Source organism: Nomascus leucogenys, chromosome 22a (genome assembly GCF_006542625.1).
Source record: "Nomascus leucogenys isolate Asia chromosome 22a, Asia_NLE_v1, whole genome shotgun sequence".
In the NCBI taxonomy this organism is placed as follows: Eukaryota; Metazoa; Chordata; class Mammalia; order Primates; family Hylobatidae; genus Nomascus; species Nomascus leucogenys.
In genome coordinates, this window is record NC_044402.1 from 107,221,880 (window position 1) to 107,237,793 (window position 15,914).

Genomic DNA, 15,914 nt, shown 5'->3' on the forward strand with positions numbered 1-15,914 from the left:
GTTCTTAAGTATTAGGAATTTACCTGCTGTAGATCTGTTAGTAGTTTTCTCAAAACCCTTCGAGTCATGTGTGGTCCAGAATCATAACCTCTCCTGCTATTTTCTGCATAGAGCTGAAAAAGAGCTAGACATGTAGGAGGAAAAATCTTTAAATTGAATACTTGCAATGTATCTTTGAAGAGTACTTGCTTTGAAGTAACAGTCTCTTTGTGGCTATGAAAGGAAAGAGAAGGGAAAGTTATGTTCTTGATAATTGGCTCGCTATTTTGAAGGCCTCCAAAACTATTTTTTTTTTTTAAATGGAGTTTCGCTCCTGTTGCCCAGGTTAGAGTGCAATGGCACAATCTCAGCTCACCACAACCTCCGCCTTGTGGATTCAAGCAATTCTCTTGCCTCAGCCTCCAGAGTAGCTGGGATTACAGGCGTGCGCCACCACGCCTGGCTAATTTTTTTGTACTTTTAGTAGAGACAGGGTTTCTCCATGTTGGTCAGGCTGGTCTTGAACTCCCAACCTCAGGTGATCCACCTGCCTCGACCTCCCAAAGTGCTGGGATTACAGGCATTAGCCACCACGCCCAGTCACTATGATTTTTGTAATAACCATAATTTGATAACTCATGGAAATCCATTCGCATTTCAACGCCTTGATCATTCAGTGCATCTAGGATGAAGATCATGAGGTTGGTAAACAGAAATGTGGGGATCCTCCCAGGCTTGAAACCAATAATAATTACGGGTGTCTAGGTAATCCCTAAACAAATAAATATCAAGAACAACCAAGAAACAAGTAATTAGGAAATGTAAATTTTGAAAAATTCCAAATTCCTCAAATAGTAAATATTTTTCTTCAATAAACACACAAGTCATGCTGAGTACATGCTGAAGAAGGCCTTGTGGCGGGGATATAGGATAACAGATTGGGGATCTGGGGCTCACTGCACTTTAGGACACCCATAGTCCTCCGCATGTTACCTCGGTATTTCGTAAGAGGGCTGTCTCCTGAGAGGGTTATTAGGGCAGCGGCTGCAGGCATAAGCTGGAGAAAACCTGTTCCTGTGCTGCACAGTAACAAAATATAGAGACAAGAATGGGAAGGCCAGGGTTACCTTTGGTGTCATGGATGATAAAAACCATAACTATTAATGGGCATTTCTGACATGGTGCTATAAGTTCTAACTTTTTGTGGCCTCTTATCCTATACCTAGAATTTAGCAGAACAGAGCATTGAATTAACATATTTCACCAGTCATTTATTTGTTCCTGCATTCACTCCAAAGTATGTATTGGATGCCTCCTCTGTGCTAAGCACTGTACCAGGCACCAGGGATGCAGGGATAAACCCTGTTTTCATGGAGCAGGTAGCAACACTTCCTCGGGCCTCAGTTGCCTGGAAACCAAGCAACAGAGATAAGGAAGGACCAAAAGGCAGGCACAGGAACAAATATTTATGCAAAAAAAAAAAATCTAGTTCACAGGCCCTCACTCAGGGCCTAATCATCCTTGCCCACTTGCTCTCTAGTTTACAAACCTACTAAACAATTTATCAAAGGCAGGGGAATTGTTAGAGACAGGCACAGATAATAGAAATGACAGTCAAAAGCTTAATGTTTAAGGAAGCTGAAATGAAAATATAACTTGAGAATGTATGTATATATTGTTTGGGCAATTAAAAAAAATTAAAAAAATTAAAACTAGAAAAGAAAATAACCATAAGGAATTTGCCCAGTGGTCAAAATGGTGCTTGCCTCTGGGAGGCAGGCTGATGGGTAATAATGTATTTCTTCTTCTTTACTTTTTTCCTCTACTTTCCAAATGTTTTGAATTCACTATGATTTTTGAAAAGTTTATTCTAAAGGATGAGGTCTACTGAGTCAAGTATACATAAGGTAAACCAAATTGAGGAGGGGGCAGAGGAATTGAAAGCTTACAGCTCAAAAAACACACCCACCCCTACCACACACTAGCAGAACTATTGACTTCAGAGCATATGCAATCAGCCCTTTGACATGGTCTACACTGGTTTATAGGTTACCCATCCATGCACAGGATTTTCAACCTTATTCTAGCTAAAAAAAAAAAAAAAAAAAAAAAAAAAAAAAAAAAAAAAAAAAAAACCATTGATAATGGTTTACAAAGAAATCAGCAAAGAAGCTAGCAGTAACAAGAACTAAGTGTTGCTTTTCACATGTATATATAGAAGTGTAAACGCCCTAGCAAAAGGTGTGTATGCTTCTCTAGAGTAGGAATGAATTTGTCTGAAGGAAAGAATAATGTGGAATTCTCCCCCTCTTTTTGCTATCCATGGGTCATTTATATTCCTAAAGCCGATGGGCATTTACTCCTTTGTTCTACTCCTGAGGAATAAATTTGTGAAAAACAAAGAAAGAAGGCTTCTTATATACCAGACCTCAAGCAAATATTAGCCAGCACCAAATGGTACTAAACACTGCCTTTGCTGACCACTGTTGACCACTGGCACTAAACATTGCCTTTGAGGTCACAGCGCGACGTCCACACCCTCACCTGTTGTACATTGTCGTGAGAAGGCTCAGAGTGAGTTCCGGAGCTCTGGGATGCACCTGTCCTGGGTTTTCCTCGCTGGCCTTCTGAAACAGCTCTTGGAGTGCCCGAGAAAGCTGCTGCACAGAAAGGGAGCGCTTGCGAGCTTCGCAGAAACTTGGACGCAGTAGGACCTGCTGAATCAGGGAGCTGTCAATCAAGTCCACTGTAGGAAGCAAATGAAGAATTGAGCCTTATTTTCTGATGGGAACAAAAGGCTTCAAATGAAGCAAATGTCATTTGGTGTTTTATAATTAAGACTTTTTATGGTCGCTATTTTCTTTTAAGGGGAATGAAATATGACTACTATTTGGACATATATTTCTCATGTATAATTCAGGCGTTACTATTCTAGCGATTCATTTGATTTTGGAAAGGTGCATCTGTTAGAAAAGCATAGTTGTAACATTATTACCAGTACAGTTTCTAGGATGTTGTTTTATAGAAAGAAGTTAAAAAGGGAAGTGAGAAACGAAAAATACGCTTTCCAAGAAAGTTATGACACTGTGGTAAAAAGTTGGGGAAAACATTTTTATACTCTTCATTAAGTGGATTGAATACATTTACCTTTCCTGTTCAAATATAGTTTTTCTTGTCTGCAGCCCAGATTCAGAAGCAATATGGTGTGTTAAAAAGCAATTGCCATGCCATAGTTAAATACAAAACAGTGATCTTTATAAAAGAGCAGTTACTCTTCTATAAAGATCTTTAGGCTAAAGAGTCTGAGAATTCAGCAACTCAGTAAAACCACTTTTAACAATCTTGGTTCCATCAGTATTATTATCTAGAGAAGGCACTTAATAAAACTAGAGCTTCTTACAAAAAATAATGGTTTATTTCTTATACTGAATATTTTTTAACCACCCTCTCCTAAAATTTTTACAAGGCAATGAATAGAAACAAGAATGTAATAGAGCTAACCCCCTAGCTTATTGCAGAGAGAGGATGACAGACAAAATTAATAAACAGCCACTTGCACCATCTGAGAGGTGGGGATGTCAAGAGCGCCAAGAGCTCCTGGCATTTAAAACGCTTCAGCCTGTGAAACCATAAAACCCTGGGTTTCTCTCTACTTCGTAAATCAACCTCAGATAAGAAATCTAGCAAGTATAATAAAAATTTTTATTTGTTCTCTGATATTGCTTTTAAGAGGAGAGTCTAAGGAACAGAGGAACAAGTTTCAGAATGTGACTTAAATAAAAACCTGGCTGCAGGTGGTGAAGGCTGTAAACTCTTTTATCATTAAAACCTGTCACCTCAGCCAGGCATTCTGAACACAGGCCGATTTCATCTCCTGCTGAGAGTTCTATATTACACCAAACTAGATAATAGTGGTGTCCATTAATCTCACCACAAGATTTATACAGCAATGTGTCCCAGATCTTCCTATTTGGAGCTCATGTTATGTTTTATCTCAGTGTTTGGGATTTTCTGTTTTTAAATTTTTGTTTGGATATCTTTTCTAGGTAACATTTTTCAACCACTGATTTTGTGTATTGTTAATATTTCCCATGAGTATTATTTATATTCACTGTTTCTGATGCCAGAGATAACAAAATGTTGAAAACTGTGCATCCTCAAATTACACTATGGTACATACTCAGGCATTCGTGACTGGGACATGGGAACAATTGCTGCTAACTTTCTCTAATGGGAGAAATTCTCCTGGAAAATAGCATAATTGGGGGTAAATTTTTAGCTTTTTGTTTGTTCCTGGAATAATAAATAATAGTTATAAGTGAGTTTCTTTATCTAGAGCAGTAATCTACATAAAACTGTTTTTAAAACCAAAAATTTCTTCTTCAAAGGAACCTGATACAGAAACACAGTATGAGGCCAGGCGCAGTGGCTGATGCCTGTAATCCCAGCACTTTGGGAGGCCACCATGGGCAGATCAGTTGAGCTCAGGAGTTCAAGACCAGCCTGGGCAACATGGCGAAACCCTGTCTCTACTAAAAATACAAAAAATTGGCAGGGTGTGGTGGCTCACGCCTGTGGTCCCAGCTACTCGGGAGGCTGAGGTGGAAGGATGGCTTGAGCCTGGGAGGCAGAGGTTGCAATGAGCTGAGATCCCTTCACTGCACTCCAGCCTGGGTGACAGAGTGAGACCCCAACTTATACACACACACACACAAGCAAACACAGTATGGAAAATAGAGAAGGATGGAGTTGTTCCTGCTGAGGATGTGGTCTTTGAATCTTCCCACCTTGCCTGCAACTCCTCTTCCCATCTGGCTAACTCTTTTGTGCCCTACCCCACATTCACATATATTTTGTGAAGCCCAATTTGAAAACCACTGCCCTATATAACTTTTTAGGCAGGAGGAAAAATATTTTACAATGTCAGCCTTCAGTAGAAATGTCATATATATAACATAACTTCTCTTAGGTGTGATATGATAAATTTCAGAAATCATTTTACATGAAGTGATTTTTCTTTCATGCAGTGAGAAATCAATAACTTTAGATATGCTGAATGCCTGATGTTTTTCATAGCTCGGACCCAGTTTATTTTTCATCTTCGAAAATTTTCACAGGATACATGTTTTAGTAAAAACATTTTACCTTATTTTGCCTGGGTAACAGTAGGAGAAAAGAAAATCATACAGTCAATCAGATATAAATTTAATGCAAAAGGGGCAGGTCTCAGGGAATTCTTGAGATAGTTTTAAAATTCATGGTCCATGGGTTATTTATTCATTTGTACCTACTTTTGCATGTTCATATATAGATTACAGGTACAACTTGAAAATGCAAATCTTACGTGGTAGATGGAATTTTACATTTTTATACTTAAATCTATAAGTGCAGTTTTGAAAATACTTTTTTTTTTTTTTTTTGAGACGGAGTCTGGCTCTGTCACCCAGGCTGGAGTGCAGTGGCGCGATCTCGGCCCACTGCAAGCTCCGCCTCCTGGGTTCACGCCATTCTCCTGCCTCAGCCTCTCCGAGTAGCTGGGACTACAGGCGCCCGCCACCACGCCTGGCTAACTTTTTTGTATTTTTAGTAGAGACGGGGTTTCACCGTGGTCTCGATCTCCTGACCTCGTGATCTGCCCGCCTCGGCCTCCCAAAGTGCTGGGATTACAAGCGTGAGCCACCGCGCCCGGCCCGAAAATACTTTTTTTTTGTAATTTTATTTTGTGTCCATATTGGTATCCTGAAAAGGAAACCAAAACATTTTCTAGAAGAAGCCAAGTGGAGAAAATATTTAAAAAATTAAAAATCCTCATGCACAATTATTTCTATTGCTCATCAGCAAAACTACATATGGGTTGCATGCACGTGATGATTTCCCACCCTCCATCTTCTCTGTCATGAATGGGCTAAATGCACAAGTCCAGACTTCCAGAATCCAGCAGTCAGCTGCATGGGGGGAGTATTTGTTTTCTCTATGAATTTTACATCGCACATCAAGCTCAGATTATTTCAAATATTTCAGGAAAGCCTATACTTACACTGGCACAGAGTTTGCACTGATCGTAATTTGAAGGCTGTTCTATAAATGGAATTCTCAATACTATTAAGAGCATCTGTAAAGAAAACATAAAATATTACGAATAAAGTACTGTCTCATTATATAAATCCCACATCATGGAAGGAAATCCTAGAGATCATGTAAGCTTGCTTTATTTTGCAGGTGAGGAAATTAAGGTTTAGAGCTCTTTTTTTTTTCTGTAAACAAATAAAAATAGACTTACATTATTCTAGGGCTACAGGTGAACCTAGTTCACCGCAGTCCACCAAAAAGCGATGGAATACTCCATCAAATGTCCACTTTTTATATAAAAAGTCAATGGCCTTTGAAACAAACAGGATAAAAAACTACATGTAGAATATAAATTCAAGTTTGCAAATATATTCTAGTTATATGTGGACACATGTATTTATGCATAAATGAAAAAGACTCCAAAGCTATCCATCTACTCATGCATTTAGCCAATATTTATTGAGCCCTTAGTATATGGCCCTGGCATGATTCTAGGCCCTTGAAATACAGCATTCAACTAGACAGATAAAGATGGCCACCCTTGTGGAGCTTAACTTCTAGTACCATCCACCAAACTGTTAACAGCGGACATCTCTGAGTGCTTGAATTATTAGTGTTCATGGTTATTTTCTCTCTATTCAATATTACCTAAATTTTCTACAAAAAGTGTATGCTATTTTTATAATCAGAAAAAGAATTATTAATATACCTTCTTTTGAGAGTTACCACCACCAATAGCAGTACAACAATAGCGAGCATTCCTGAGCACTGAGTGTGTACTTGCCCGTTTCACAGTGTAGAGAGGAGAGAGCTCTGGAGCCAGCTGTACTTACTTCTGTTCCTTCCTTTTTCCTTAAAATTAGTTACATTTGACCTTCAGTTTCTTCTTCAGATAAATGGGAATTATAATACATTCCTCAAAGCGTATTTGCACATTTTAAATAAGAAAATGTAGGCAATATACTTCCTAAATTGTTTCTCCTACCTTTTTTTGTTTGTTTTTTTACTTTTCTTTTTTGTTTTTTTTAATTATACCTTAAGTTTTAGGGTACATGTGCATAATGTGCAGGTTAGTTACATATGTATACATGTGACATGTTGGTGTGCTGCACCCATTAACTCGTCATTTCACATTAGGTATATCTCCTAATGCTATCCCTCCCCACTCCCTCACCCCACAACAGGCCCCGGGGTGTGATGTTCCCCTTCCTGTGTCCATGTGTTCTCATTGTTCAATCTCTTACCTTTCTTAAGGACCCACAATTTTAAATTGTTTCCACTGATGCTCCAAATTTGATTTTTATTTAATTTAAGAGACTATAACAATGTTACAACAGAGCTTTCTGTTGCTTAAGACTGAAATGATCAGTCTTCATTCATAGAAAAGATAACTATAGAGTAGATCTCCCCATTTAGTCATATTATCTTTAATGTTATTCAATAAAGCTATATAAGATCATACACATTAATAGCTTAGTTTATTTTAGGCAGTTAAAATGGCCTGTTCTAACTGATTATTGTTGGTGTAAACCAGTGGACCTTAAAGTATGGTTCCTGGAACAACCCCAGCAGCAACATCTCCTGGGAACTTGGGAGAAAAACAATTTCTAACAAAACTCTAAGAAGTCTCCAACGCCAGAATCTAGGGGTGAGAATCTAGGAGATAAGCTGAGTCTTAGCAGGCCCCAGGGGTAAATCTGATGCAAACGAAAGTTTGAAAACTACTAGTATAAAGGGAATTTATTGCTTCTGCTTTTTATGACTAGTTTGATTATTGAAGGTCTTTGTAACAGCAGTTTCAGTGGAGTCATGGGGGTCAAAATCAAATTGCAGAGGATGGAGCACTGAGTGTAAGGTGAAGAGAAAACGTACAACCAGACAACTTTTTCAAGATCTTATAACATGAAGGGAAGACAAGAGAGCCACAGCTAGAACAACACATAAAATCGAAATTGGTTTTCAAAGGCAGGAGAGATTCCAGAATGTATGGGTCAGGGAGGAGGAGCCAGGAGAGACAGAGTGGGGTTGAAGGAAGTAGGGGATCCAGGTAGTATATGAGGTAGCAAAGTCCCTCTCAGAGGGCATATGTTCCCTTAGCCACCCAGCATCCATTTTTCTTTCTCCAGGTGAACCACCTCCCCTAATCTGAGTCCATGAAATTCCAATAGTGTCAATTGCAACTCTCCCACTTCCATGGGGGCATGTGGCCCAGGCCCAGCCCATCAGTGAGAGCACCATCGCCCTCCCCAGAGGTGGGCACATACCAAAGTCAGGCAAGTAATGTTCCAATGAACCAAGGACTCTTGGTTCAAGTTATCAAGGAAGCTTACTTTTTTTTCTCGACTTGAATTTGGAATTGTAGATTGGAGCAGAAATCACTCTCTTGTCAGGTTGTGTAGCTTGAGAATGAAATCAACACACAAGGGTGAGAAGAGATGAACTTAGAGATGGAGAGAAACCACTTCCTGGTGACAATGTCCCAACCCAGGAAAGCTAGTCCTTCCTTTGGTTATTTAATTTATTTTCATTTGTTTTAATTGACAAATAAATATTGTATATATATATATATCATGCACAGCATTTTTCAAAATATGTGTATCTCGTGGAATGGCTACGTCAAGCTAATTAACATATACTTATGTCACATATTTATTTTTTGTGGTAAGAATATTTAAAATCTATTCTCTTAGCAATTTTCAAGAATATAATACATTGTTACTATCTATAGTCACCATGCTGTACAGTAGATCTCTTGATTGAGTTATTAATTTTATAAGGTAACACAGCCTTTTTGAGGTAAGTTTTCTGCCACAGTCGCTGAAGGATTGCTAACTGCTCCCATCGCTGTGGTAGACAGAGGCGGAACATGCACAGGTGAAGGAATTAGCTTTGGTAAGAAGCCATCTCTCATTCCCTGAGAGGAAGCATGAAAGGAGATGATGGACTGGGGGAATGGCCATGTCTGAAAGCTTCTGTTTTCTTTGTAAAGTTGACAGCATGTTCACACATTTAGAGTTAGGAGGACGTGGTGGGCTAGAAAACTTGAGGAATAGTGAAGATTTGCACAGTTATAGTGAAGGGTGAAAGAGGAAATCAGTCACAAACTTTGGAAAGAACTGCCAAGCAGCGGTGCATCTCTGGTATTTCCGGTGATAACAAATTCCAATTAGAGTTTATACCCAGAAACGCTCATTCTGAGGCAAGGATTTCACACACAAGCAAGCTCTGAGGCCAAGACTTAGTTGTATTTATGGTGCCCAGAGGAAGAAGTCTTGAGGAAAATGAAACTACTTTCAAATGTAATGTCAGCCAATGAACAAAACTCAGGCAATGAGGAGTTAGCAGGGTGTGCTGGGGAGTTTTGTGACTAGAAACACAACTGAGTCTCCAGCCTTGGAACAAGCCCTGAGCAAAAATGAAACAAGGAACTGCTTGGTGTATTTCTTTGATTCAAACATATGTGGCAAGGTAATTTGTGGTGATATTCATTTTTGTTTTGTTCTTGCAGCAAGGGGAGAATTTAAGGAATGGAAAGGCAATGTTTCTGTGTTCATCTTGTAAGTCTAAGCTGTTTTCACTCCTCTGGGAGATCTAACAGTGTCTCTGTGTTTAAGGGCCACTCTTTTTTCTTTCTTTTTTTTTTTTGAGACAGAGTCTCACTCTGTCACCCAGGCTGGAGTGCAGTGGTGCGATCTCGGCTCACTGCAAGCTCTACCTCCCAGGTTCATGCCAATCTCCTGCCTCAGCCTCCCGAGTAGCTGGGATTACAGGCGCCTGCCACCACGCCCGGCTAATTTTTTGAATTTTTAGTAGAGACAGGGTTTCACCGTGTTAGCCAGGATAGTCTCGATCTCCTGACCTCATGATCCGCCCTCCTCGGCCTCCCAAAGTGCTGGGATTACAGGCGTGAGTCACTGCGTAAGGACCACTCTTGGAGTCACCTCCACTGAGGCCTTCGTATGAAAAGATGGACAGGCCCATGAAAGAATTAATCTGGAATTTTCCTGGAGGTGGAGAGAGGCTGATGCCTGGACAAGAAGTTGGGAGATGTCTGACTAAGATTGGGTTTTGGAGGTGTTTCCAGGGCTGCCCTTCCTAGCAGACCCCTGAGTGGGGGAATGGCTGCATGGTGTAGCCAGGGAGACCAGCCACAGGCGTGACGAGGACTTCTGTGTCCAGTCTTGACATGGAGTCCCATGTCTTCAAGTGGAATCCAAAGCCAAAGGCAGAGAGCGTCACAAGTGGTAGTCACAATGGACTTCGATCAGGGCCTTGACCAGTTAGTTGTTCAAGGTAGCAGCCTTAGAGCTTTGTTTGTCTCCCAGGGATAGTTCCCTCCCAAACTTAACTCAGCCTAAATTTCTTTTTTTTTTTTTCTCGTCTTATTCAGCGTCTTATTAGTAGTGCTAACGTAGCTACTTAGTGCATGTTGAAGCAACAGATGTCTAAGATACTAAACAGCATTCCAGGCAGAGAACACAGACGGGGCAAAGGCATGGAGGATGGATAAGATGCTGAGCTGCTCACTGTGGTTGGAATGGGAGGTCAGGAATGAAGTAGGAACAGGTGGGAATCAGGGAACAGGCAGGTAGGAACAGGCAGGAGCTATTAGGTCCTTCTGGGTCCTAATCCTACTTTTTGGGGGAGGGACTGTCAAGCCCTGGGTCCTAGGTTTGGATGGATGGAGAAGCTGGGTGCCTGTCCAGGATTTCCCAGCCTCCTTGGGCTTTGCCTTCCTCATTGAGATTCCTCCCCAGAGGCGAGGGGGAGGGAAGATGACTTAGGGGCGGCCGCTCTCAGATGCATCCTTATCCAACACAGGGAGCCCGCCAGCTGCCTGTATATATCAGGGCCAGTGTTGTCTTGTTGCTCGCTGGGAAGGGAAGCATGGGAGATAATTGTGTCTCCTTGGGAAGAAATATGGGTGCAGGCAGAAGCATCCTTCTTTCAGCTTTGGGAGAAGAGATGTCTACTCAGCATCTTCCTCCAGAGTAGGGTGGGGTAGGGGAGAATGTTTAACCCTTTCCCCTTAAACACTCTCTGTAAAATCAATTCCCAAAGGTTAATCATGCATAATTACGCAAAAGGAATTTGGAATAATTCAAAGAGGTTGGCTGGGGAAAAGTTGTTGGGGCTAGGAAGGCAGAGAGGAGGTGGGAGAACCATAGGAGTTCAAGGGGGCTGTAGGCAAGTTGGAACAAGTATCAGTTTGGAAAGTGGCTGTGGTGGCCGGGTGTGGTGGCTCACGCCTGTAATCCCAGCACTTTGGGAGGCCAAGGCAGGTGGATAACGAGGTCAGGAGATAAAGACCATCCTGGCCAACATAGTGAAACCCCGCCTCTACTAAAAATACAAAAATTAGCTGGGTGTGGTGGTGCATTCCTGTAATCTCAGCTACTTGGGAGGCTGAGGCAGAAAAATTGCTTGAACCAGGGAGTTGGAGGTTGCAGTGAGCCAAGATGGCGCTACTGCACTCCAGCCTGGTGGCAGAGCGAGACTCCATCTCAAAAAACAAAAAATAAAAAAAAAAAAAGAAAAAGAAAGAAAGAAAGTGAACTCAGCCTAAATTTCATATCAAGGTACAGTGACTTGGTTTTGATTTAGGAAATGATGTTTCTTGCCCTTGAGTGTTGTGGGGTAAAGTCCCAGCTGTTACACATAAGATACTGAGTGCCGGGCACTGTGCAGAGCCACAAAGGGGATTACAGTGCTGAACCAGGCCAGAGCCGTCCCAGGCCAGAGCCGTCCCAAAGTAGTGAGAGCATGCCACAGGCGTCTACCTGAATGTATATTGATCCAACAGTCAGCATATGATCATGAATTAAAGACATCTACCTCAGGTGAAGTGGGCTGTGCCTAAACATTGTCGCTCAGACAAGAAAGGTTGTTTTAAAACCCTCTGCATGTTTTCCTTTCTTTTTCAAGAGGTACAAATATATATATATATATATATACATATATATATATATATATATATATACACACACACACACACACACAAACATACATATATATACACAAACATATATATATATATATACAAACATATATAACTACAATTTGCTCTAAATCTTTTGTTATTCACCATTTCCTTAGGCTTTAAAAATGCTTAGTTTTCAGATAAGACGCCAATGTTAGAGAATGGGAGATGTCAGAAACTCCTCTGTCCTATGTCTGGAGAAAAAAAACAAACTGAGAGTAGGCATAATAGGGTGGAAATAATTTACAATAGTGTAATGCCCAACATTTCTTTCCTCTGGAAATTGGCCAATGTTTGTGCCCTGGTTCCTCTCATATGCACCAAGCAGATACAGAGAATCAGAAGACAAGGGGATCTGCAAGTTCCCAGATGCTGCTCTTGGTGGAGGAGCGACTCTGTAGCTGCCCTACCATCTGGCCATCACTCTCCTGTCAAGTTATGCTTTACAGCATCATCTGATGAAATTATGCAGCATAACACGGCAAGCTGTGATACAGTGCAACATGGAAAACGAATGAGGAGCCCAGGTGAGCCAATACCAGACCCACTTCCTCAAGGCTAACTTTTACATTTTTTTCTGACGATGCAAAACACACACACACACACACACACACCACACACACACACACACACACACAACAAACTCAAGAAAGGAAGAAATTACCAACTGTATCATGCCCAAAGCTATGAACAAAGCAGTTTCAGATGCTTAAAGAAATAGTAACACAAGCTACATGTGTTGTTCTTCATGGAAGCAATATGATTGGGAAATCTCTTTTGACCAGGATTCTTGTTTTTGCTTAGCTACATCAACATATTTATTTTCCACAGATACTAAGGTGGATATGATACAATTCTTTCAAATGTCCATCATCTAGTTTGATGATCCAAAATAGATGCTTTCGGCCAGTGGTCCTCAGAGTGTGGTCCCAAGCCAGCGGCATCAGGTCACCTGGGAACCTGTTAGAAATGCATGTTCCTGGACTCTTCCCAGACCCATGGAATCACAAACTTTGCAGCATATTAACAAACCTTTCGGCTGATTCTGATGGATGCTAATTTTGAGACACACTGCCTTAGAAAATTGAGAAAAAAGAAAATTGAGAGTTGAATGGATTACCTACTGCTTTGTGTAAAGCGTATTAATATGAGAGCCCAAATTTGGAAAACCAAAGGTATTGGAATCATTTATAATATTGTTTTAGATAAACAACTAGGGATCGTACAGAATTTCATATAAAACAAGTAAGATAACCATGTAGATTTTGGTTAGGGGACTAAGGCTTCACATAGATCTAGCAATAGAAATCCCACAGATCAGTTCTGGGCCTAACTTGGCATTCAGCGATGTTAGAAGAAAGGGGAACTAGTTTCTCATATCCACTTATAAAATTTTCATATAGTGACAACTGTGAGACCTTTCTCCCAACTTGAACCACACAGTACTGTGAACTTACCCATGACATTAAAATATATATGATAATTTCATTTTAATAGTAAACTATGAATATACATAAAACTAAGGTAATACTTTCTGTGTATTTGAATAGCAATTCAAATGTAATTATGTTGACATTAAGTCTTTTGTTAGATTATTTTTGGTGCTTTTGAGACAGTAGACCAAATTCTCTTCAGTACATGGTGGATTTCTGTTTAGAAGGGAGAGAAAGCCACTTTAATCAAATAACAGTTTCTTTTTCAGCCAGAAATTTGCCAAATGTTTACTCTTCTTTGAATCAGAGGTCTGAAAATATAACATCTGTGCCTAATTTTTCTGTTTACAAACTCTGCTCAGAAACTTGACAATAATACTCACCTTGTTTATCTGGATCCATTTCACAAATTTCCTGGAATGACAGATGGCAAGTGGGTCCCTGTAACTAGAAATGAACCAGTATTTTAAGCAGAAGGTTTTTCAGCAGAGGAATGAGGACAGGGGAACAAAAAGGCAACTAAACAAATCATTTTACCTGTGGAAAGTGACTGCAAGGTGTTCAAGGAGACTGAAATATCTTGGGAGGAAAAAAACAAGGAGAAACATAGAAGTAGAGGCTCCTGATACTGACCACGCTTCTCAGAAAACTGAGAACAGCTGCTGAAACTAATACCATGATGACTTAGAGGCTTTGAGGCATTATAATTTTAAGAGTGGACTGTATTCTTACTTTAAGATGATATCAATTTACTTGAACTTTAAGAACAAAATTTGAAACTCTCAATGCTTAAATTTCTAATAACACTATGCTAAATCATTCTACATATTAAATTTCTAACGAAAGCTATCAACTTGTCATATATATGCATATATACATACATGTATGTATATGTATACATAGGATTCTGTTAATAATTAGCTTATTTTTAAAAGAGTAGTCAATTAACTACCTTTGTTAATTGTTTCAGGTTGCAACTATTGTTCAAACAACACACACACATGAGAGGTTTGTGGAAAATGTATATTTTGAAAAAGGCAAGGATTTCAAAATTTTTTTTGTACCAAAATAAACTCACACTAGATTGTTGAAGCATGTCTGAACAGGATTTAGTTTGAAGCATTAAGAAGGATAAGATATCAGTCTGAAAATAGCTCTTAAGAGCAACATGAATTCTGCTAAAATGGAAGCAAGAACAAACCTCAAATTTATGTTGAAGCTTGGGTGGTAAAATAGTAAAATCATTGATGCTTTACAAAAAGTTTAGGGGGACAATGCCCCAAATAAATCAGTAGTTTGCACCATGGAATATTATGCAGCCACATAAAGGAACAAGATCATGTCCTTTGCAGGGACGTGGGTGGAGCCGGAAGCCATTATCCTCAGCATACTAATACAGGAACAGAAAACCAAAGACTGCATGTTTTCACTTATAAGTGGGAACTGAACAATGAGAACACATGGACGCAGGGAGGGGAACTACACACACTGGGGCCTGTTGGGGGTGCAGGAAGAGGAAGAGCATCAGAATAAATAGCTAATGCATGTAGGGCTTAATACCCAGGTGATAGGCTGATAAGTGCAGCAAACCACCATGGCACATATTTACCTGTGTAACAAACCTGCACGTCCTACACATGTATCCCAGTACTTAAATTTAAATTTTAAAAAAAGAAAAGAAAAAAGAAATCAGTAGTTCACAGAGAGATAACTCATTTTGAGAAGGGATGAGATGATGTGAAAGATGAAACCCACAGCAGTAGACCATCCACATCGGTTTGCAAGAAAAAAATGAAGTTTTTTCTTTAAAGAAAAGTGAATGCTGTAATTTAAGAGGACAAACAATTAATGGAAGAAACAATAGCCAACTCCATAGATAGCTCAACTGATTGAGCTTACACAATTCTAACTGAAAAATTGAAGTTGCGCTAGCTTTCTACTAGAAGGATGCCAAAACCATTGCACATAGATCAGCTGCAGACAAGAGCAGAGTCAATGGAAATTTTAAACATGTGGGACTAAGATTCTGAAGCCTTTCTTTGCAGAATTGTAACAAGAGATGAAACACGACTTTGCCAGTATAATCCTGAAGACAAAGTACAATCAAAGCAATGGCTACCAAGAGATGGAAGTGGTCCAGTCGAAGCAAAAGCAGACCTATCAAGAGAAAAGGTGCTGGCAACAGTTTTTAGGATGTTCCAGGTATTTTGCTTGTTGACGGGCCAAAAGAACAATAATATCTGCTTATCATGAGAGCGTTTTGATTTCTCATGATTAGCCAAATCATTAGCAGAAAAACACCCAGGACAGCATCACCAGTGAGTCCTTCATGACACTGCTTCTGCTCATTCTTCTCATCACATAAGGACAATTTTGCAAGTGATTTGAAGAGAAATCATTAGGTATCCACCTTACAATTCTGATTTGGCTCCTTCTCTTTTCTTTCTGTTTCC

General features: G+C 39.9%; 1 protein-coding gene across 1 annotated transcript in view; it reads right to left on the reverse strand.

Moving 5' to 3' along the window:
- DYTN (dystrotelin) overlaps positions 1 to 13,980 on the reverse strand; it is a 66,651-nt gene extending 52,671 nt beyond the window's left edge. The window contains exons 1-5 of the mRNA XM_003253989.2: positions 13,845 to 13,980; positions 6,017 to 6,091; positions 2,524 to 2,725; positions 973 to 1,058; positions 24 to 124 (exon numbers count right to left, since the gene is read on the reverse strand). Coding sequence (XP_003254037.2) covers positions 24 to 124; positions 973 to 1,058; positions 2,524 to 2,725; positions 6,017 to 6,091; positions 13,845 to 13,863 — 483 coding nt within the window. The 5' untranslated portion in view covers positions 13,864 to 13,980. The remainder of the gene's footprint in view (positions 1 to 23; positions 125 to 972; positions 1,059 to 2,523; positions 2,726 to 6,016; positions 6,092 to 13,844) is intronic.
- Positions 13,981 to 15,914: the final 1,934 nt, after the last annotated feature.